Source organism: Lutzomyia longipalpis, chromosome 2 (assembly GCF_024334085.1).
Source record: "Lutzomyia longipalpis isolate SR_M1_2022 chromosome 2, ASM2433408v1".
In the NCBI taxonomy this organism is placed as follows: Eukaryota; Metazoa; Arthropoda; class Insecta; order Diptera; family Psychodidae; genus Lutzomyia; species Lutzomyia longipalpis.
In genome coordinates, this window is record NC_074708.1 from 16,091,405 (window position 1) to 16,114,376 (window position 22,972).

Below are 22,972 nucleotides of genomic sequence, written 5' to 3' on the forward strand. Positions count from 1 at the left end.
GTGAAAACACTGCTCTTGCCAGTAAAGTCAATGATTGAGTTGAGTCTCCACTCCACCCAAACGGGCTCTTGTTGGAGACTCTAATATGTACACGAAGAACTTCTGATAAACTTCAGCGTAAATGAGATAGTTGGAAAGCGCTGCGTTCTTAAGCTGGGCATAGTAACATATGCCCAGAGGGTCCAGTCCACCCTAAAACAATTCTCTCGTTAGATAAAATTGTGCCGTGACAGGGTGGTGAAGAGGGTAAATATATTGTGGCGATTTTTTCACCATAAAGAAAAACTTCGGCTCAGCGCCACATCGCATATAAACCCCCTGCGCGGTGTGATCGAGGGCAGTTTGGGATGAGACAGAGAGGCGATCACACCGTGCAGAAGTAAGTACCCCCCTTTTACCCCTTATTTTTGTATGTGTATGGCCCTCTGTAGCACAGATGAGCCCCTCCCCGAATTTCCTTGGGGGCCGCCCGAACCTCTCCTCATGGCCCTCAAAAGTCCCTACATTGTGGCCCTCTAGGGACCTATGTTGGCCGAGTGGCCGGGGGGGCATGTGGACGGGGTGCCCCTCGAGGAGGAGGAGTTAAGGGTGGGGAAGGGATGAGGAGAAACCATTTTTGTTCCTTGAGAGCCCACACTGTAAATACTTTTGTACCTTTTCTGTTGTGTAGGGCCTGATGATGACCAATATATTTGGCCGAAACGCGTCGCAAAATTAAACATCGATCTTTTTATTGACTGCTCCCCCGAAAACAACCCCCAAATACAAAGTCTACAGTCATAAATGTACTGGTAAGCTGACCAAGCTTACGGGAGCTGTGTTTCTTTCAGTGTACCAATTTTGTGAGAGCAAACTAGAACGCGAATTAATTTAAATACGCGCAAAGTCGGGAAAAGTTGAAAAGTCATACCCTAAGAAATGTTTGGAAGGCCATATCTCGAGAACGGATCCATAGATTTTCATAAATTTTTTTTTGTTTGAAAGGTCTTGAAGTCAGCTATAACATATCGAAAAATGAAAAAAATTTATGTCGCCATTTTCGAAAAATTCGAGTTCGAAATTTTCGAAAACTTTGTTTTTGACTTTAGCGCCTCTTGCGGTCATTTCTCGAAGTTGCAATGTTCTAGACATTTGTAGGGTTTCTCGAAACCTTTCATTTGCGCTTGAGTTGATCCAGATCGGACTTGTAGAACCCGAGATATGACATGCCAACTTTGGAAGGCTATATCTCGAGAACGGATCCATAGATTTTCTTCATTTTTGGCATGAAGCTAGATAATATGGTCAGCTACAACATATGAAAAAATGAAAAAAATTTATGTCGTCGTTTTCGAGATATTCATCGAAAACTAATCGAAAATTTTGTTTTTGATTTTTGGCCCCCTAGCGGTCACTTTTGAAACTTCGGATGTTCTAGAGAGTTGTAGGGTTTGTTGAGATCTTTCATTTGACCCCGGGTTGATCAAAATCGGTCAAGCCGTTTTCGAGTTATGGTCGATTTTCGATGAAAAATTGTGGCGGCCATATTGACTAAACGGCTTGACCGATTTTCGAAAATGAGGTATCGTTGGAAAGGTATTGATGGCCCCTACAACATATCAAAATTTTAGCCCTCTAGCTATAATAGCGGCTGAGATATAGCGAAAACAAAATTTTGAGGTTATTCAAAATGGCGGACGGAGGGGTGGGGGGAAAATTTGACGTCATAATCGGACGTCTTCCAGTCGACTTTTAAACTTTGCCGTTTACCGCAAGTCTCTATCTATTACCGTTCTCTTGCAATTTATGGTTGAACTACGGCGGACGGACGGCCGGACGGCCGGAAAAAAAAATTTTTGGCGCATACGTTTTTTGGAATGTGGGGACCCTAATTCGTGCTCATCCCAAGTTTGAGCCCGATCTGACGACTTTCGATTTTGCTCGGTACACAAAAGCTGTGTCTGAAAGAAACACAGCTAAAATTATTTTTCAGAAACCATTTATTTCTTCAGAGGGAAAAGCAGGAGCCGGAAAAGGTAAGAAAGGAGGATTAAGAGCAGGGACAGGAGACGGAAAGAGAAAGGAAGCAGAAGGAGGGCCGGAGCAACCCGGCTACCCCCGTCCGCTTAGTGTGCGTGAAAAGAACACAGCGAAGGAATCTTAATCCCCCCCGAATCATTACAATATTATAGAAATAATTTTATAATAGGTACATAATTAACAATTCTAATAAACCTTCTTTAAATATTTTTACAAGGGCCGGGAGCTAAGTCAGTAGCGTCAGCTGAAGGATGCCCTGGTCCCCCTTGGTCATGAGAGCCGTGATTCAGAAGAATAAAATTTTTTTCATGATTTTTTATGTATTACATAGTAAATTCAAGATGATCCAGGAAGTAATAATGAATTAAGCTTTTTTTTATTATCTCTATTTTGTTTTTTTTAATGCTTCCTATTTTACTTTTGGTATTTCTTGTAAGAATTTTTGGATTTTCAGCCTTTGAATGGAAATTCAAAATTCTGGTACATCAAAATCTGCATTGGTGTTTCCTCTTCCGTTTGCTTTTTACCCCATCAAAATCTATCCAGTAGATCATGAGAAAAACCTACCTTTGTGTTTTGAAGAAAATCACAAGATGGCAGAAAGTGATTTTCTTATTCTTCAATAATAAAAAACTTTTAATTTCACCAGCTCTCAAGAGACCCCCCTTAAACAGACTTCTTTGCTAAAGCGAATCAGTTCATAGATGAGTCTTAAACTCTTAGCTTCTGTAAAAAATAAAGTTAACCTACATAAACAAAGTAAGAAACACATTTAGAAGGATTAATTGTTTATTTTTTTTTACTTTTCATTGAAATGATGCGTTATGATACTTTTTCACACAGATAATACATATTGAAGTTTCATACGATAAAATTTAATTTATCGTTTTCTTTTAATTCTTTTTAAATATATACCTATTTCAAAATTAATATAAATTCCAAAACAGGAAGCAATCTCCTTGAGTGAACTTCCTTCACTTTCTCTATGAATGCGTTTAAAAGTAAAATTCCCTCACTGCGGAGACTTTTTAAGATGACTCCACAATATCAGGATTGAATTTGACGCCATAGACACTCATGCATGCCTCCATGGCAGCATTTTTGCGTGCAACCTTCTTTGTTCGTCCAGTGCCTACAAAGTTCTTCCCTTGGAGACACACACTCACTGTGTGCTGTACATTTGGTGGCCTTCCCTCGGAGCCAACGTCAAGAAATTGCACACCTGGACTCATGATTGAGAGCAGCATGGTGGGATGGGTGGATGCCGCATTAGCGGGTAACTCCTCACGCGGTGTTGGGAGTGTACGTACGGGTTCTGCACCATTGTCCACCACCATGGGTTGGGCTCCACCTTCCTGGCCACTGCGGAAATCCGGCACGGGAAATCCATTGGCCTCCCACTCTGTGAATAGCTTGTGGAGGGCAAATGAGACAAGATTGAGCATCGGTACATCATCACCCTCCTCACGCTCTTCACCATCCTTCATCATCTCTGCCTCTCCAGCCTCAATGGATTTCTCCTCTTTTACACGACGTGCCTTTGCTGCCATTTTAGCAATCACAAAGTCTCGGAGTGCCTTCTCGGCTGCATTATTCTTTGCTTGGACTTTTGAGCGTCCTTGACCAATGTACTTGGTATTGTTGATGCAAACCTCAGCGCGGAATTCGCTATTAGCTCCTTCAACCTGGAACTCCAACGCTGTTGCTCCCTGAAGCTCATGGAGCGCCGTGATGGCATTCTTGGGCGTGAGCATCTTCCGCAGGCGTCGATTCTGGCGCACGCGTCTCTCCTTGTTCGTGATCTTCTTCTTCATAATCCCCCAGGCGCGTCGTCGCGCTGCTTTCTCACCATCAACTGACTCTCCTTCATCTCCAGTTGTTTCCATTTTCACATCATCTTCTGCAAAGGTTGCATCTGCTTTTGGTTCTGGTTGTACTGGCTGTAGTACTGGTGGTTGTGGGGGCTCCTGCAACAATGGGGTAGTCTGGATTGGGATTATATTTCCAACAAAAGGAGCCTGCTGTTGCTGCGGAGGCGAAGTTTGTTCCTGATTCCTCTGCGCTGAACGGGTATTGGGTCTCCCTGGAGTACCTGCAGCTTGTTGCACAGTCTGTTGCACTGACTTATTACTGTCCAGGAAACCACCCGAAAGGAAGGGTTTACTGGCAGCAGCTTGCTGCCCGTACCCTTGATTGTAGCTACTTCCCTGCGACTGCCTCCTCTGTGCCTACAAAAACAAAAACCCTCAAATGGTTAACAAAAATAAACTAAGAGGCTATCCTATAAATATTTCTGAAGTTACATAAAACAAACACAAAGTCAGAGAAGTCTTTAGCACATTTAAATAATTTTACCATCTGGCACACGATTGAGGGGAGCCAAGGGATTTTATGTGGAACATTTGGGATCATCCAGTCCAACGAGGGATGCACAGTTTGACCCACGCAGAGTGCCCCCATATAGACTATGAACATTTTTTTCCCAAAATTCAAGTCCAGCCACGGATGATGTTTACATAATTATACATTTTCCAATTGAATGCACGCATTATTCCCACAGTTCCATTGACAAACCCAAATATGGACCATACCCCAAGGGGATTTTCGAATGTGGAAGGGTTAACCACCGCCCCTTGCCACCTCGAGAGCCCCCATTGCAGATGGCTTCTGCATTTAAATGAAATAAATCGATGAAATGGAAATAATGCTGCGGGCGCAGAAACATATAGAATTATTTAATCACATTCGTGAGCCGGGCTTGCCTAAAAATGTGCATATCTATAATTTTAACAAAATGTCGCTAAAAAGAATAAATAATTTTATTCAATACAAGAGAAAATAAAGAAAATCCAAGAAGGCATTTTTTTTTACATCAAACGTCGCCATTGTTCAGCTAAGAGGAAAAATGGAAAATTACCTGCTGAGGAGGGTTATAGTTGGAATATCCTCTATTCATTTCGACGTTGTTGCTTTTCTTGTGTTCTTTTCACTTTGGAAATTCACGAAAATTCGTGTATTTGCAGAGAAAATTAACTTTTTCAAGCGGCAGAGTTTCTCCCTTGTGTGATGTGATGTGAAGGTTTTTTTTGCGCCCAAGGGGTGTGTCTGTTGTATTCCACCAACGAACTCGTATGAATTAGTTCATACGAATTTCTGATGGAGAATTTCCGCAAATTCTCTGAGAGTATTTTTTTAATAAATTTTTTTTAGTATTTCTGATAAAACAAAGGTTGTTTATTGCAATTTCCACATCATTTTCTGAAAATAACTCATAAAGAATGACTGAGAAGGCTGAAACAATTTTCTAACGTTAGAAACAATTTTTCAAAATATTGGAATTGAAAATGTCGGTGTAATTTTTAATGGGTTCTGAGATCTCTCGCCGTGTTGATTTTCTTTACATTTTCATTTTCCTGCAAATCCTTTTTATCTCTTCAATGAAATGGATTCAAGTGATATTTTTAAGAAACTAACATGCGGTGCATCCTTCAATAAATCCAATTTCACCCTCAAAAAGCAGGTTTGTTTGGAGTTTTCCTCAATTTTCCTACATAACCTCAAAAAAATTCATGCTTTTTGCAGAAAGCAACATCGTGGAAAATAAAGGAAGAAATCAAGAATGAACCGGGAAACTTGTATGCTGACTACGATAAAGTTCACGATTGGCTCAAAGCCACCGTTCCGGAGGAAGATATAAAATCTGAACCTGAAGATGAGGAGGATGAGGCAATGAATTTGCTGGACAACGTTACGGAGAGTCGTCCGGAGAGGAAGAAAAAAGATCGTCAGCTGTCGAAAAAGGTGAAAAATCTCCTGGCCACAGAGGCAGTTAATCGGTTGAGGAATCGGTACAAGTTGAGCGTCAATGGGACGGATATTCCGGCACCAATTGAGACATTTGATGAGATGGCACAAACATACAACCTCCGGATGGATATTGCCAACAATCTAACCATCTGCGGTTACACGGATCCAACGCCAATTCAAATGCAAGCCATGCCAGTTATGCTGGGTAAGAAGCATTCCCTCCTTGCGTGTGCCCCCACGGGATCCGGGAAGACAGCTGCCTTCCTCGTGCCGATCATTCGAGACCTCGAAGGGCCGAAAAAAGAAGGATTCCGGGCACTTATTCTCTGCCCAACACGTGAGCTAGCCAGACAGATTCTCCGAGAGTGCTCCCGGCTTTCCGAAGGAATCAACTTCAAGCTTCATTTAATCACCAAAACCACACAAAAAGTCGCAGAAATGTACTCACCGGAAAAGACAAAGCGCTTTGATATTCTAATCTCCACACCCAATCGCGTTTGCTTCCTACTGCGAGAGAATCTCCTGGATTTGAGTAAAGTCCAGTGGTTGGTTATCGATGAGGCTGACAAGCTGTTTGAGGAGGGCAAAAATAGCTTCCGGGAGCAACTGGATGCAATTGTGGCTGCGTGCTCGAATCCCCAGCGACGAGTAGCTCTCTTCAGTGCCACCCACACTCCCACCGTGGGCAAGTGGACGAAGAGCAACCTCAAGGATTTGATTAAAGTTTCCGTTGGAGTGCGGAATTCTGCGACGGATTCCGTTGAGCAGAAGCTCCTCTTTGTGGGCTCTGAAGCGGGAAAATTACTCGCTGTGCGGGATATCATCAAGGAGGGTCTCCAGCCGCCTGTTCTTATCTTCGTACAGAGCAAAGATCGTGCTCAGCAGCTGCACGGAGAACTTCTCTACGACGGCATCAATGTTGAGGCAATTCACGCGGATCGAACACAAAATGAACGCGATTCCATCGTTCGGGGTTTCCGGGAGGGGAAGATTTGGGTGCTGATCTGCACAGAGCTCATGAGTCGTGGCATTGACTTCAAGGGAATCAATTTGATCATTAACTACGACTTCCCACCATCATCAATCTCCTACGTTCATCGTATTGGGCGTGCCGGGAGAGCTGGACGACGTGGCCAGGCTGTAACGTTCTTCACATCCGACGACGTTGTCAATCTCCGGAGTATTGCTCAGATTATTCGCAATTCCGGAGGCACCGTTCCGGAATACATGTTAGCGCTGAAGAGACGTTCCAAGCAGGTCCGACGGAAACTCATGAAGACCGCTCCGAAGCGTGAGGATATTACAACACTGCCGCGATTTATGCAAAAGAAACCTCGCAAGGGGGTTAAAGAAGGACGTGTGGGAAAGAAAATAACGAAGAAAACTCCCGGAAAGAATAAAAGTTGAATTTTTTAAAATCATTTCCAGTCTTCCTTAACTCACGCAATAACGGCACACATGGTACATAAAAAAGCAATAATAAATCACAGAAATAAAGGCACAGAGAAATGGCAGGTGCGTGATGTTCAGGACTCGCAGAGCCAGTCGCACGGGAGTTTGGGCATCTTACTGGCGGGCCATGGGAGGTAGCCGGCTGTCTTGAAGACCCAATAGTCGTAGGAGACCTTAAAGACAAGCGCCCCCAGGAGGAAGATCTCAGCTGCAATGAGGTAGTAAATGTAGTCCGTCCAGTCGTGCTGCGACTGACAGAGCTTCATCTCTGACAGATCCACGACAATTTGCGGCATATTCTCACAGAGAATCTGATCCCAATCCTTTATGTGATTCTGACGCGCCAACAGCCATAGCTGAAGAAGAAAATTCAAATTAATATTTTTGAGCATTTTTTATGACCATCACTGTGTACCCGGAGAATTTTAGCTGAATTGCAATCGCAGTGGAGTTTATTCCCCTCGAAGTAGAGCATCTTACCCCGGGGATTCTTATCGAGGGTATTTGAGAGCAAATAAATGGGAATTGATTTTAGTTTATTCTTCCGCAGCGATAAAACCTCGAATTCCTCAATGAAGGTCGTCCCCTCGAGATCAAGGAGCGATGAGATCTGATTGTTATCCGCATAGAGGCGGATTATCTGTTGATATGTTGGGTTGTCATTGAGGGCAGACAAGCTCGTGATCTACAAAAAAAAAAGAAATTATTACAAAAATTAATTTTATTGCAAAAAGAAAAGAAAAAAAAAACTCACATTGTTGCAGGAAACATTAAGAGAGTAAGTATTGGTTGGCAGCTTCTGTGGGAGTTCCGTCAAGTGCCGATTCGAACAGTCCACTTTGGCAGAGAAGATCAGCAGGGGGGTCCCATTTTCGGGACTCTGCTGCTCATAATTCATTCTCTCCACTTCGCATTTGCAATCCGATGGGCATTCAGATTGCAGTTGCTTCATCCGGTAGAGCTGCCTCAGGGGAACGTTGTCTGTGGAGTTGAACCAGTTGAATGTCTGATTCGTGAGGCAGTACGTCTTGTCTGGTTCCACAAAGTTCAGCTCCAGCCCTCCTCGGTCGATTGTTTCACTCACGGATTTGCAGAGCATGTCCTTATTCCCGCGAATGTCGATCGTGAGCATCGTGAGGTTGGTCAGCTTATTTATGTTGGGAATTGTGGAGAGATTGTTGAAGGAAATATCGAGAACCTAAAGAATATAAAATTATTTTTTTAGAACAATTCTTGTGGTATTTTAATTGAAAATTAACTAAAATTATAAGTAGATTTTTTAAATTAATTTTTTAGTGATAGTCTTAATTTAATGGATACACGCAAAAGCGTAGCTAATGAGGGTTTTAGATGTCTTAATACCCTAACTAAATGTTCAAGCAATTTAAAAGTAATTTTCATAGTTTAAAAATTATATTAAAGATTTAAAAAAAAGTTTAAATGTCAAATATTTTATAAGAGAAATGTCAAACGTTAGTAAAAGAATTTAATTAGAAAATGTCAAAAAATGTATTTTAAATGTCAAAAAAGTCAAACGGAAAAAGAAAAAAAACGTCAAAAGCTATAAACTTTTTAAGAATCACAGCTAAAATATTTTAAGGAGATGTCATACGTTAAAAAATGAAGTTGAGCGTCAAAATGGCGAAAGAGAAAAAGCCCTCAAATATTAAAAAATTAACGTCAAAACGTCAAAAAAGGACTTAAAAAAAAACAGTTAAGCATAAGAAAATAAAGCTCAAAGCTAAAACGAAAATTCCAATAGTATGTACAGGGCAAGGAAAAGAAATACCATACGAGTCAAATATTGAAATAAAATGCCGAACGTTAGAAAGATCATATAAAAATTCGAAACGTTAGAAAATACTTCAAAAAATTACTTTTTCCTTTAATAAAAAAAAAACTTCAAAAAAGTAATAGACTTTTTTTTTAATTATCGTCTAAAACAAATAAATTGTTTTCAAACACATTTTTAAATGATATCAAAAGTCAAACGTTACAATGGCCCAAGAGCCCCAAGAAAATTATCATAAGCTATTAATTTAAATGGAAAAGTAAGTAATTAATTATTTTATAATTTAAATTTTCATAAAAATCTCTCGGGGAAATCATTTAAATTGGGGGAACCTGTAATATTAAAAAAATAAAAATCTCTATTTTTGAGACGTTTTTATCTAATCAAATCAATTTAAGGGCAATTTTAATTTTAAAAAAGTTTTCTTAAACATCGAATAGATTTCTGGGAAAGTCCCTGGAATTTGGGCAGATTCTTCTTAAATTTTGTGGGAAAATTAATTCCCTCAATTCTTAGAAAGTTCTGTAAATTTTTTAAATTAAAAAATAACTAAATTTTCAAACCCTTGTATATTAAAAACCATTAAAAAAAATGAAAGATTTTAAAAGGCTTTTTGGGCTTTTTAGATGTTTTAGTTTAGTAGATGTATAAATAAATTAAATTAGTAATCGAATTATCAGAGCTTGAAGATTACAATAAATTAATTGAAGCGTCGCTGGATGGCATAGAAGGTGTAGCTTTTCTTGTCTTTCTTACAATTTTTTTCGAATATTTTTTCAACAAATACCTAACTAAAGAATACATAAAATAAAATTTTTTTACCTGAAGCTGCATGAGATTTCTAAAGACACGCGGTTGAATCTCCATGATGGTATTGTTGGAAACATTGAAGCACTTTGTTGCTGAAAATCTTGTAAATTCCCGCGTGATTCTCTTCAGTGTCCCATCGGTGATGGAGATGGATTCAAAGAGCTTCCAGAATCCATTAGAAATGTCCAATTCATCGAGACTTGCATTCCTCACGTGGATATTCTTCCAGTGTTCAGATGGATCTGGTTCCTGGCACGAGGTGATGTTCGTGAGACTGGTCACATTGCAGCAGATGAGGGATTGAGGGATGGTTGGATGTAGGCGACATTCGCAATTGGGAACTTGGAGCTTCGGATCGTCAATTAGGGGACTTTGGCAGAGTTCGGGTTCAGCATAGAAGCATGGCCCATTTTGTGGGGGATGATGAAGCTCCGGTGTGGGCTGGGTGGATGCAGTCACCATTGATTCCGTTGTGACCATTTGATTGGGCACAGCTGGCTCTTCGGGTATCCTTGCGTCCACCACCATCAAGTGAATCCACGCCAAAGCAAATACAAACAACAGGCGCGAATCCATCTGTAAAGGAGTAAACATATCCAACAACTTTATAGCGTCTAAGCAAATCCTTCGAACATCGTGAATGTCTTCTTTATTTCCCACCCCCGCATTTTTATTTACCGAAGCAATTAAAGCCAATTTGGAATCCCATCTATTTGCACACTCCACACCCTCGCGATATTGCCACAATTTATTGGTATCGCTTTGCAAATTGTACCCCATTACAATCACACAATTCTCTGCCATAAAAGAAGAATAAATATTTGTGTAAGATTCATCTCCGGTGTAAGAGCGCATGAGAATGGATGGGAAAATATATGAGTGAGAGAAAAAAGCGCATAATCACGCACTTATCACTGTGCAAATATGAGAATTTTAGAATCTCACGTGTGCCGCGCGGTGGCTTTTTATCACGCTTTTTCACAGCCATGTGAAAACCAACACCGATGATGCCCAATTTGAACTCATTTCCCAATTTTTTCATTCACATCTGCTGGGAATTTCACTTGTTCAAATAAGCCAACATCCTCTTGGGCTTAATCTACTTTTTTGAGGATCTTTCTCAGCCAGCTTTATGTGAGTTAAATTTAATTTTTATTTATTTATTTAGATTATTTCTTAGCAAGACTTTTTTTTAATTAGCAAAAATTTGTAGCAAAAAATTCTTTGTGATATGTTGAAGACATTGGCTGTTAGAACAAAGTGTGAAGAAAATAAAGAAAATGTTTGGCGGATTGAAAAAACTCTCTAATAGGGGAAGGAGGGGTGATATGAATAAATTTCAATCAAAAAATTTAAACATCTTAAGAATTCAGAAAGATCAGGTTTTTTCATTCATTTTTCAAAAAAAGGAAATTTTTTTAATGATATACAAATTAATCTTTTACTGTTAACGTTAGAAAAAAACACGTCAATAGTTTAAAAAAAAATCTCTCACCGTTAGAAATTATTGGAGAATGTCTAACATTAGACTAACATTAGTAAATAATTCTATAGCTTTAGAATAAAAATCGTCGAATTATCCAAAAGAACTAGACATTATTTTATGAATTCTAAACAGAAAGAAACGTCAAACGTTAGAAATGCATAAAAAATGCTAATTCCACCAAGGAGTGTTTATCTGAACGAAAATTTTCGAATTATTCGTTAAGATTCGGATTATTTGTTAAGAAGATCCAAATTATTTGCCAAGCAGTTTCGGAATATTTTCCAAGAAGATTCGTACTATTCGTTAAGATTCGGATTATTCGTTGAGATTAGAATTATCCGTCAAGATTCGGATTATTTGTTAAGAAGATCCGAATTATTCGTCAAGAAATTTTGGAATATTTTTCACGAAGATTCGAACTATTCGTCAAGATTCGGATTATATCTTGGAAAATTACAATTATTCGTCAAAATTCGGATTATTTGTTAAGATTCGAATTATTTGTCAAAAAGCTGTTCGTCAAAATTCTGATTTTTCTTCAAAAAGATTCAAAGTCTTTGTTAAGATTCGGATTATTCGTCAAGATTCGGATGATTCGCTTAAATATTCCAAATAGTCGCCAGATAACACCCCTTGCAACCCACCGTGTCCCAATCTTCCCTATTTAAATCCTGAACCCCGAACTAAAGTTCAAAATGTATTTTTTCGAGACTCATCATATTTGCTAAATAAATTTCAATATTTTTGTTTGTCCCGCTGTACAATTCTCCGAAGAAGTGCATGCGCCCCCCTCGAGCAAATTCAAATGTCTGCGTTTGCTTTTTCCTCAGACGAACCACAAATCAAAATAAAACTCTCATATTTCACCGGAAGATTAAATGTTGAAAAGCAATAAAATATGAGAACTGTTTTCGTGTAAGAAAAAGTATTTAAGTCAGCTTTTAATGGACTCGGAATTTGTTCTCGTTCTCACTGTCACTGAACCCACTGAACGTATTTCTTCAAGTTACTATAATGATTTTAAGAGAATTATTTAAATTTTTGTTGACTTTGACGACTTTGAATGATCCTTAAGATGATATTAAAAATTTCATTTTCTCAAAAGTCTAATGGATTTGATTTTAGAATGAATTTTGGAAGCTTTTTTAGAGGATATTTCAAGAATACTAGAAAAAAATCTAACAAGAATTGACTTTTCCAAAAGATCCCTAATTCACAGGTTTCTCGGACATTTAAAAATTAATATACGGATTAAAATAATTCTTACTGTAAAAATGGAACTTGAGAGAATTTCAGGAAAATATTTATTTTTCTGCTTTCTAAATAGCTTTCATAGAACACGAGATATGGTCACTTGTTGCTGTTTAAAATAAGCCGCAAGTTTATTAGACTATTTAGCGCTTTCTTGCTACGACTAAGTTTTTGTACAAACACATGTCGACTTAATTAAATTAAATGATTAAACCATTTTGTTTCTTATTAAATCTATTTATCATTAATTTTTGCTGAAACCTTTGCTATCTACACATAGTATTACAAAGAAGGGCGAAAGTGCCAAAATCGTTTCGGCCCTTCCTCATTTGAGGGGAAGGTAGATGGCGCATGAGGTCTTTTTAAGGAAATTTGGGGGTAAGCGAAATGCAAGGAGGACCTTCCTCCCATTCACAAGATCATTTGCTTTCGAGCGCTCATGGTGATCACTTGAAGGGTCGCATGAGCTGAACGTTTTTTCTATATGGACTTTTTTCTATATGGACTTTTTTCTGTATGAACTTTTTTTGTACCTACGATGAGTGGGTTGCAGAAGAGGTGCACAAAAAAGGGCTGAAGGAAGAAAAATGTACACGGAGTTGAGTTCAGATCTTGCAACATTTTTGGTTGTACATGAGTGGGAATGAACAGAAATACATTTTCTCTCCCTTTTGCACAATGAAATCTTCCAAAGTCTCGAAGAGCACAAATTTTGTCTTTTCGAGCAAAATTCTGCCTCAAACACGCTAGCTCATTCGAGACGAGCTGATATTGTTACTAACGAATTTAAAATACTCAATATAAACTTTTATTTACTTTTTTTTTTTTTAATTTTTTAGAAGTTTTTTCAATCTCTTTTTAAGTCAACTTTGAATCAAAAATTTACTTTTAAAGGTTAGTAAAATAAAAGAAAAAAAATTAAATTAAAAAAATTGAGTTGATTGAAATATAATAATTAATCAATATTTGGCTGGACCAGAGTAATATAAATTCTATTTATCGGTTTAACGAACAAAGTAAACACAATCTTTTATACTTTTCAGCGATGTTTCGGCATATTTTTTGTCGCATCTTTAGGATTTACAAGTGTGAAATCGTATTGATTATCGGACAGAAAAATTTATATAATAAATAAATTAGAAAAATTGGGGCTCACGATCTGACGTCTGGGGCTGGGGCAAATTAAGGCAAGATATTGTCCTCGATAGGTCAATCTAATACGATATTTTCTGTCTTACAATTTTTTAAGGCCATTCGAGGGAATATGAGTTTTTTGAGCATTTCCTATCTTTCCACTTTTGCTTTTCGTGAAAGTCGATGGATAAATATAGTCACCGGTGGGGTAAATTAGGTTGATGATATTTTCCGATATTTGAAATGATTTTTCACCTAAGATATTAATTGCAGTCTCTAATCTAACCTCTCATCTTTTAATTCGTTACAAATCCGTGGTGTTCTAACCACTAAAGCAGAGAATTACACAAATATATCAATCATGGCATTTTTCGAATGGAAGGCTAGAAAATACCTATCTATCTATTAATAAAGAAAGGTCTGTTTTTTTGGTAATCTTCGTGTCTGTACAGCTATAGAAATCTACACCGTTTGACCGATCGCGATGAAATTTGGTGCAGAGGCTCCTTATAACAGGCGATTTCGAGTGGCCGTACTTATTCCCCTTTAAACTCCATTCAAGTACATAGCCTAATTTTTAGATAAAGATTTGAATCTCTATTTGATAATATATTCCGCCGCAATAAATTTTTATCTAAAATTTGCAACTAATCCCCGCGAAGCGAGGCGAGGTAAATTGGAGCGAACCAAGCAACTCCATACTGTTTACATTAGCGACTAAATTCGTCCCAATTGACATGTTCAGGTTAAAATAATTATACTGAGAAATCCCTTTAACCTCTAGGCCGCCAAGCGGGGTCGTTGAACGACCCCAGCCCTATATTTCGTGCTATAACTTAATAAATATAAAAGATACCATTCCCATCTTTTGGAAATAAGTTCCTTGGTTATCTGAGGAGGTTGTGTAAAGATTTCAGCTCAATCCGACCACCACAAGAAAAGTTATTAAGGAAAATGTAGAAGAAGGGAATTCAAAAATTGGTGTAACGGCCATGCTGCGGAAAATTTCTTAGAATGAAGTTAGTCACATCATAAATCATATGGTTGAAGGGGGTTGAAGGGTTGTGTTTACTTTCTCACTTTACCATCTCAGTGTCAGAATTATCGCGAATAAGTAACATAAACAACATAAAACATAATTAGAAGCATATAAATGTGCAAAACAATAAAGAATATTCGAGAAATATTGCCATTTATCACGGTGCGGGAAGTGAGGGGAATGTGGGGAAGTAGTGAAAAAAAATAGCAGTTGCAGTCAACTTCGTGGCAAATTTCTCACGAAGAAAGTGTGAAAAATGAGTGAAAAATGTTTTTCCCTAATATCTTCTTCTGCGTGTTTCCGGGTGGCGAATTTGTGATGCAAGGGGCAAGAGGACTATATAAGGAGTCTAAAGGTAGTGACCCGACAGTTCCCGGTTTTATAGTTTATGAGAAAATCGACTTCCTTCTTGGGGTCGTTCAACGACCCCACCTTGGCGCTCTAAGGAAGCTCCAAGGTCTTGGCGGCCAGCAGGTTAAGTTAGTAAAAACCACTCATCCGTTTCGTATTCTGCACTACCCAGTTAATGAAGATATATAAAGATTTAAAAAGCGCTAAAAGAAAAATATTTAAGAATATTTTTTTCTTAGCACGCGAAAAGTATTTTTGGAAGCCTCAAAAAAATTCTTTTTTTATTCTTAAAATATTAATCTGACTATCTTTTCAACATAATGATGTACTCGATGTACTACTTCAAACACAATTATAAATCCTAAATTCCAAGTACCACTATGCTGAAACATCGCTGAAAATTATAAAAAAGTTTTGTTCACTTTGTTTTTTAAACGCCTTAACCCTCCGTACTGTGACCAAAACACTTACGTGCATTACAATGGGGTAGGTGACTGACCCCATAGAATTTTTTGCAAAAAAGCAAAATCTTTCAGTCAAATGAGCTTTAATAGACTCCTTGGTACTCCCTAATAAATCTTCTATCTATTTTGAACACAAAAATAAATTTTTCAATGGATTTTTTGATGATTTTTTAAAATAATTTTTTGAGGTTAGAATCTTCTAGAAAGAGACTAATAGTGACAAAGTGAAGAGAAAATGGAATTTTGACTGTTACAACAATTTTTGAATTCCCTCTTTTTATATTTTTTCCTTATAACTTTTATTCTGGTGGTCGGATTGACCTGAAATTTTTACACAATCTTCTTAGATAACCAAAAAACTTATTTCTCAAAGCTTGGTTCTATATCTCTATAAGAACTAAGGCGTAATAATTCAAAATATAGCTCTAGGGTTGGTCACCTGCCCCTCATAGTATACGGAGGGTTAAATCCGCAAATAGAATTTTTCTATTATTCTGGTCTAGCCAAATATTGATTAATTATTATATTTTAAGCAATTCAATTTCGTTTTTTGAATTTATTTATTTTTAATTAAGTACCTATATATTTTTTAATTTACCTAATATTTCCACGGAGTTTTCAAAATTAATATTTTACATACTAACCTTTAGAAGAAAATTTTTGATTCAAATAAAAGTTTATATTGAGTATTTTAAATTCGTTAGTAACAATATCAGCTCGTCTCGAATGAGCTAGCGTGTTTGAGGCAGAATTTTGCTCGAAAAGACAAAATTTGTGCTCTTCGAGACTTTGGAAGATCTCATTGTGCAAAAGGGAGAGAAAATGTATTTCTGTTCATTCCCACTCATGTACAACCAAAAATGTTGCAAGATCTGAACTCAACTCCGTGTACATTTTTCTTCCTTCAGCCCTTTTTTGTGCACCTCTTCTGCAACCCACTCATCGTAGGTACAAAAAAAAGTTCATACAGAAAAAAGTCCATATAGAAAAAACGTTCAGCTCATGCGACCCTTCAAGTGATCACCATGAGCGCTCGAAAGCAAATGATCTTGTGAATGGGAGGAAGGTCCTCCTTGCATTTCGCTTACCCCCCGAATTTGCACCAGTCCGCGCGCCATCTACGTTCCCCTCAAAAGAGGAAGGTACGGAACTCTTGGATTTTTTCATCCCTTCAGAGATTGTATTACTATATAAAATTATTATACAATGCTGAAACTCATCGTAAATCCATCCTAATGGCTTTTATAATGTTTTGTTGAGAGCTTTCGAATAATCAGTTGGTTTATTTTAATAATTTACCGCAAAGTAAATTAGTAGAATTTCCTAAAAATGCAATTAGAATGTCCTAATTTATAAAACAAAGACAATTCATCTGTCTGTGAGGAAAATTTTTAATACTCTGTGACGGAGTTTTGCAGCAAAAGATTCTCCATGATTTATTGTGAACACAAAAGAGAAAAATTTATGGAATAAAATTAAAATTCTGGGAAGTAATTATTGCGTGTGGGACGACAATTTTGTAATTGGAGAATGCATTAAATGAGTAATGTTGCAGTATTGGTGCATTTTCTACTGTACAGCTCACTTCTCTCTGCTTCTTACCCAACATTCCCCATATATTTTATTACTTCAACTCGCTGGGATTTTTTTTATAGTTTGAACGAATGAATAATTACATTAATCAACAAGTTTTTTTGTTTTTCTGTATAAAGTTTTTTGCAAAAGAAAAAGAAAGAAAGGATTCTGCCGTTTATGATAAGTCGATAGTAGCTGCAAATAGAAGTTCTCAAAATCTTGCAAAAAATGCAGAACTTTTTTTTTTGTTTTGTTATGATGGGTAGTGTCAAACGTTAGAAACCTCAACTCCACAGATTCATAATTTAAAATAACAAAATTAATTTAAAAAGTTTTATATCTAAAGTTTAAACTTTTAGAATAGTTAACGTTAGAATTTCAGAATGAAAATTTCTAACGTTGGAAGTTTATTGAAGAACTTGAAAAGATAGAATTTAGGAAATAAACACTAGGGGAACGTGGCCCAAATCGGACCGCCGCCCAATTGGGACCGCCCCTTTTTCTCGTAAATGACGAAATATTATAAAATTAGTTTCACTACATTATGAAGATATTATAGTAAGATAATGTTAGCGCCTAAAATAAATTAATTTGGTACACAACAGGACTAATAAAAAATCAAAATTCATTTTCAGCACTTGGCCGACATTTTCTGATTTTAGAAACCAAGTTGATATGAGTTTTTTTCCCACTATTATGTCTCATATTATGCCGCGTTTCTGTAGCTTAGAGGGTCTAGTTTATTACTTGATTTACAATTTTTTGAAAGATTTTAGGTATTTTAAGTAATTAAGTGAAAATGTAATACATGCAGAATGGTCTAATTGCGACCCCCAAAATGTTTCAATTCGGACCGTCTATTTCCACCACTCACCACGGTAAAGCAGCCGCGCATGCGTGTAGTGGTGTGGAAGTGTCTCTCTCACACAGACCGCGCTGTGTTTTGATTTCGGGAAAATCAATATTTTTTCACGTTTCTTGAAAGTTTTTTCGCAGTGAAAATGTTCCTACAGCCAAAGGGGAGCAGTTAGTGTAATTTACGCATTCCTCAGAAGAATTTTCGTGGATTTTCTGGGAATTACGTCAGTGAGTGCGCAATTGTCGGTGTGTGTGAAAGTGTGTGTAGTCACCTCAAGGGCGAAATGTCAAAACAAATGTGGGGAAGAATGAAAATAAATTCTTGATTTTCCGGCTTTTCCGGGTAATTCATGGCAGTTTCCCTATTTATAGTAGTGATAAATGTGATCTACTAGTGAAAAACCCACAAATTACGGCAAAAAAAGGGGGTCGCATTTAGAACACTCGGGGGGTCGCAATTAGAACACCGTGGTGAAAAAGTGCAATTTTAGCAACTTTTTTTAATTCCATTATTACTCAGAACAGGTAAGAGATAGAATGTTTGCATCTATAGAACAAAGTTAGCCTATTCCCAGCTAACACATAATAACTTTGACGTTAGATTATCGTAAAACATGGTCAGAATTTCGTCATTAGCTTACTAAATTCTAACGTCAGAATAACGTTATTATTTGGTAAGTAAAGTCAGTAAAAATTGAGGCATTTTTAGTCATTTTGCAGAAATCAAAGTTTTAGTCATTAAAACATTAGAAATCTATTTGTAGATGATCAAAAAGCTATTAAAAGACGTTTTTGCTGTATTTACTTCATTTTTTTCGCATAAATTCAATTTTTTGTGTAAACGTTGGAATATCGTCAGAAATAAGTCATTAAAGGTCAGTAAGATGAAAAATCAATCATTTTTTCTATCATCAAAAACTAATTAAAATGGCATATAAATGCATTAAAATGATTGTTTGAAAGAGAGCAAATCGTTTTAGAAGCTTTTTTGACCAGAAGAATCTCATTTATTATATAAAAATATACTTTCAATTTCTTCCTTGAGAACGTCAGTATACCGTAAAAAAGCACAAAATTTCTGACCCTCCATCAACTTTGGCCAAAATTCCTGTCGAAATCTCAACGTCAGAATACCGTAAGTGCACTTACCCTCCACCAACCTTTGGTGTTGAGGGAGAGACAGAAAGAGAAAGACTGCGTGGGATATTTCTTTTTTGTATTTCTGCACTCTTCTTTTGACCTTTGACAGGCGTTTGTTTTGATTTAGGTTTTTCACGATTTTCTCGAATAAATCAATAAAAATGCGCAAAATGATCAATGAAATCGTTAAAGGAGATCATAATGAGGGTGCGCCAGGTCTTGTTCATTAAGAAATTCGTCATTTATTGTCCCTATTTTAGTATTTCGCGCATGTCATATAACAATAGGGAAGAATGCTTATGCGGAAAATGACCTTTCCAATGGTACCAAACTTGGGAAGATTTAATTCATTTTAATATGACTTTTTTCAATCCTTCTGAAACAGAATTTAGGGGGTCGCAATTGGGCCACGTTCCCCTATATTTTCTGAAATAACATAGATTAGAATTTCAAAAGAGTTAGCAATTCAGAAGCATTAGGATTGCAAAAACATTAAATAGAAATTCTAGAAATTGTAGGAAGTATTTGAATTTTCTGTATTGGCTTGATCTGAATTTACTACAGCAGCACTACGCTAGAAGCGATAAGCAGCTAACAAATTATCAAATGTTAGAAATATTGGCAGAAAATTACCTTACATTAGAAATTTTAAAGAATTTTAATTATAATTATAAGCAGACGTAAAATGAGATTTAATTGAAAATGCAATATCTATACGTTAGAAATTCTGTAACAAATATGTCAAACGTGCGAAATTCTAGAATAAAATTTTTAAAATTATAACTTTAGGTATAAAATTAACAAACGTTAGAAGTTTAGAGATAAAGTATCTATGTAACTTCAAAGAAGTTCAAGAATAAAATATCAATTAATTAAAATTAAGGGATAAAATTATCAAAGTTGAAAAGCTGAGGAATAGAATTATTAAAGTTATTAATTTAAGAAAAAAACTTTAGAAATTTTTGGATAAAGTCCGTAACTTTCAGGGGAAATTTAAGGGATAGACAGGATAAGTTCAACGAGTTCAACAAGTTTATGGATAAAGATTTTATTCTCAGAAGTTCAGAAATACAATATCAAACGTTAGAAATTAACAGATAACGTGTATTTAGCTTTATAGATGTTTATGAATAAAATATCAAATAATTAAAATTCAAGGATAAAATTATCAAAGTTCAATATTTAGGAATAAATTATCAAACGTAAGGAAATTCCGGGATACAAAAAACAAGACGTTGAAGGCTCAGTTGAAGTGCAACGCTTAAAAAAATTACTTGACGTTAAAAATCTTAACGATTGTATTATTTACATTGGAAAATATGTAGTATGTGAATTATTACATAGAAAACTATAATCATAATGGGTCTAATACCAAACGTTAGGAATTCAAGGATATACAAAACGTTAGAAAAAAGCCATTTTAAAATGTTTTAAAATTATCCGAATGATCCATCGTACTTCCCCAACCAATTTTAATAAAATTATACCTTTAAATTACGAATAAATGCCCCATATTTTGCGAGAACTCATTAAAAATAAAATAAAGATAATTTGAAAGGCAGCACAGAGGCCAGCATAGTGCGAAGTCCTCTGCATTCATTTTATTTTGCTCATTCCGTCCACGCAATCAATGAAGAGAGCCGGGTGCGGGAAAGGAAGTAAAATATGCCACAAACTAGCTGAGCAATTGATGTGTATTTTTAGACCCGCAGTGAGTATAATTTGCAAACACAGAGACGAAAATGAAAAGGCAAAAACTCAATATTCGTGTTTTTTTACCTGTTGCTTTTACCTCTGCTTCGCTCTTTTTGATAAATTTGATTCTTTTTCTATACAGCGCAAGTTTGTGTTGTGCTGGAGTGTTCAATGTTGGTCGGTGAGAGAGAAATCGTCCCTCGCTCCTTCCTTCTATTCTATGTTATCAATATGTTGTGATAATTGCACATCATATTAAACAGAATAAATCATTTTCTTATCACACACACGCGTTTTTTTTTTTGCTTCTTCGTCCAGCCTCTTGAGCTAATATTTGCTGTGGATGTCTTTTGCAGTATTTATAGCTGGGATTGTATATTTTCTTATTCCCTCCTCGTACAGTCTCAACTATACACAACACACATTTAAGTCACTCTGCTTTTATAAATTCCACTGCTTTGCTTTTTCTTTGCTTATCTCCACCGCACTATGTTCCCCCCACACTCTCCTTCTATACACTTCTGCTATTACGCAAAATTTTCACTTTGCACTCGGCATTTATTAATAAAAATTTCTTCGACAAGGCAATTTCAATTGCAAACAGTCTTTGGTGCTTTTCTTATTATTATTTTATTTTCTTATATTATTCTTAAAATAAAAACGCGGCAAAACACTCACAAGCAACACACGACAAAAGGAGGGAATTTTTTTCGTCTACAAATCACACACAATTATTATTTAAATTTTATATTTCCGTGCGCTTTTGGTTCGTCTTATCGTTTTGTGTGCCTCTTCTTTGGTGCCTGTTCTCGTGGCTAAAAAAATACTAACTTATACACAACTCAAAAGCACTTGTCCGCGCGATATTCACATAGAAAAGATTTTTTTTGCCCTCCTTGACTCAACACTTGTGTGCACAATTCAATGGGAAATGAGGAAAAAATAGTTTTGCCTCATTTTTGCATCACTTAAAACGGGGAAAATGGTCACTTTTGCATTAAAATTGAGAGCTTACCAGAGCGACTTAACACACAAAAAAATACTTCTCCGATCGTACGATATAAAAGACTTATACTGAAAGTGTCTCAAACGTTCCTCCGTGTTGAGAGCTCAGAATGCGAGAAGAAAGACCGAGAGAATGAGAGAGTGGAAAAAATTAAACTAATACAAGCTTATGGAAGTTGTGAATGAATTGTTAGTCATATCTGAGAAATAGAAAAAAATCAGAGCTTGATGATGGTAAAAGATTTTCCGAAACGTCGCTGGAAAGTATAAGATGCAGCGTTTTTTTCTTATTTACTGATCGGTATGAAAAATTGGAACAGCTCCTCGTCAGTCCTTTGAACTTCAATCAAAGGAAATTCAGCAGAGTTTTTTAGTTTAATTGAACATTGAACAAATAAAAGAAGTTCTGATTTTATAATCTTAATTGAATGAGTTCGAATTCTGCATTATTTGATTGTTTTTTGTTGATTTCTCTGTTGTGTTTTATGTCATAATTTAAAATATTTTTTAGACTTATGAATGCAGTATTCAATGTTTTTTTTATTAAGAACAGTTTCAAATAACATAAGATCTATAATAACATAAGACTTCTAAAGATTTATTAATTTATATTAATTCTTAGGCTTGTTGAAATATTTAAATGATAGTTCTTGATGTAAAGTGTTCTAAATCAAGAATTTTCAGATTAATATTGAAACAAATTCAGTCTGTAAAAGATTTCTATAAATAATCAAAATCAGTCCAGTAGATTTTTTGCAATGAATAAAAAAGTTAAAGAAGGAAATTCAGGTGAATTAACGTTAAATATTCTAACGACTGAAATTTAAGAGGAAAACATATTCTGTGGCAAAAAAAATGTTTATAAAATGTTAGAAATTCAGAAGCATTAAAATTTCATAACAATATTAGAAATCGTAAGCTTCATTTTCAAATCGAAGACACAAGAGCAGGTAAAGAATTTTTTATCTGCTTAGAATCTATACAGGGGAGATGAGAACAAAGGTGATAGCAGTGTTAAGCAACTAACGAAATGTCAAGAAATGTTAAGAATTATAATCATAATTAAATGAAAACATAAAATGTAGATTTTTTTA

The 22,972-nt window shown here is 36.3% G+C and overlaps 3 protein-coding genes across 4 annotated transcripts; 1 reads left to right on the plus strand and 2 right to left on the minus strand.

Moving 5' to 3' along the window:
* Window positions 1-2,790: 2,790 nt before the first annotated feature.
* LOC129790886 (double-stranded RNA-specific editase Adar-like) lies at window positions 2,791-5,130 on the minus strand. 2 transcript variants are annotated; one of them, XM_055828711.1, is made up of 2 exons: window positions 4,937-5,130; window positions 2,791-4,247 (listed from the first exon to the last, which is right to left on the minus strand). In XM_055828711.1, exons 1-2 carry the CDS (start codon window positions 4,973-4,975, stop codon window positions 3,048-3,050), a joined length of 1,239 nt encoding a protein of 412 aa, XP_055684686.1. In that variant the 5' UTR covers window positions 4,976-5,130; the 3' UTR covers window positions 2,791-3,047. The 2 variants fall into 2 exon arrangements, with proteins under 2 accessions (XP_055684686.1, XP_055684685.1); XM_055828710.1 differs by lacking the exon at window positions 4,937-5,130 and adding an exon at window positions 4,375-4,818.
* A 230-nt stretch (window positions 5,131-5,360) lies between these two features.
* Window positions 5,361-7,247, plus strand: LOC129790858 (DEAD box protein 52 homolog). The gene is made up of 2 exons (XM_055828666.1): window positions 5,361-5,539; window positions 5,602-7,247. Exons 1-2 carry the CDS (start codon window positions 5,462-5,464, stop codon window positions 7,231-7,233), a joined length of 1,710 nt encoding a protein of 569 aa, XP_055684641.1. The 5' UTR covers window positions 5,361-5,461; the 3' UTR covers window positions 7,234-7,247.
* On the minus strand, window positions 7,219-22,035 carry LOC129790866 (protein halfway). Its single transcript, XM_055828674.1, has 5 exons — window positions 20,958-22,035; window positions 9,893-10,456; window positions 8,033-8,476; window positions 7,694-7,963; window positions 7,219-7,634 (listed from the first exon to the last, which is right to left on the minus strand). Exons 2-5 carry the CDS (start codon window positions 10,454-10,456, stop codon window positions 7,353-7,355), a joined length of 1,560 nt encoding a protein of 519 aa, XP_055684649.1. The 5' UTR covers window positions 20,958-22,035; the 3' UTR covers window positions 7,219-7,352.
* Between the last annotated feature and the right edge of the window lie 937 nt (window positions 22,036-22,972).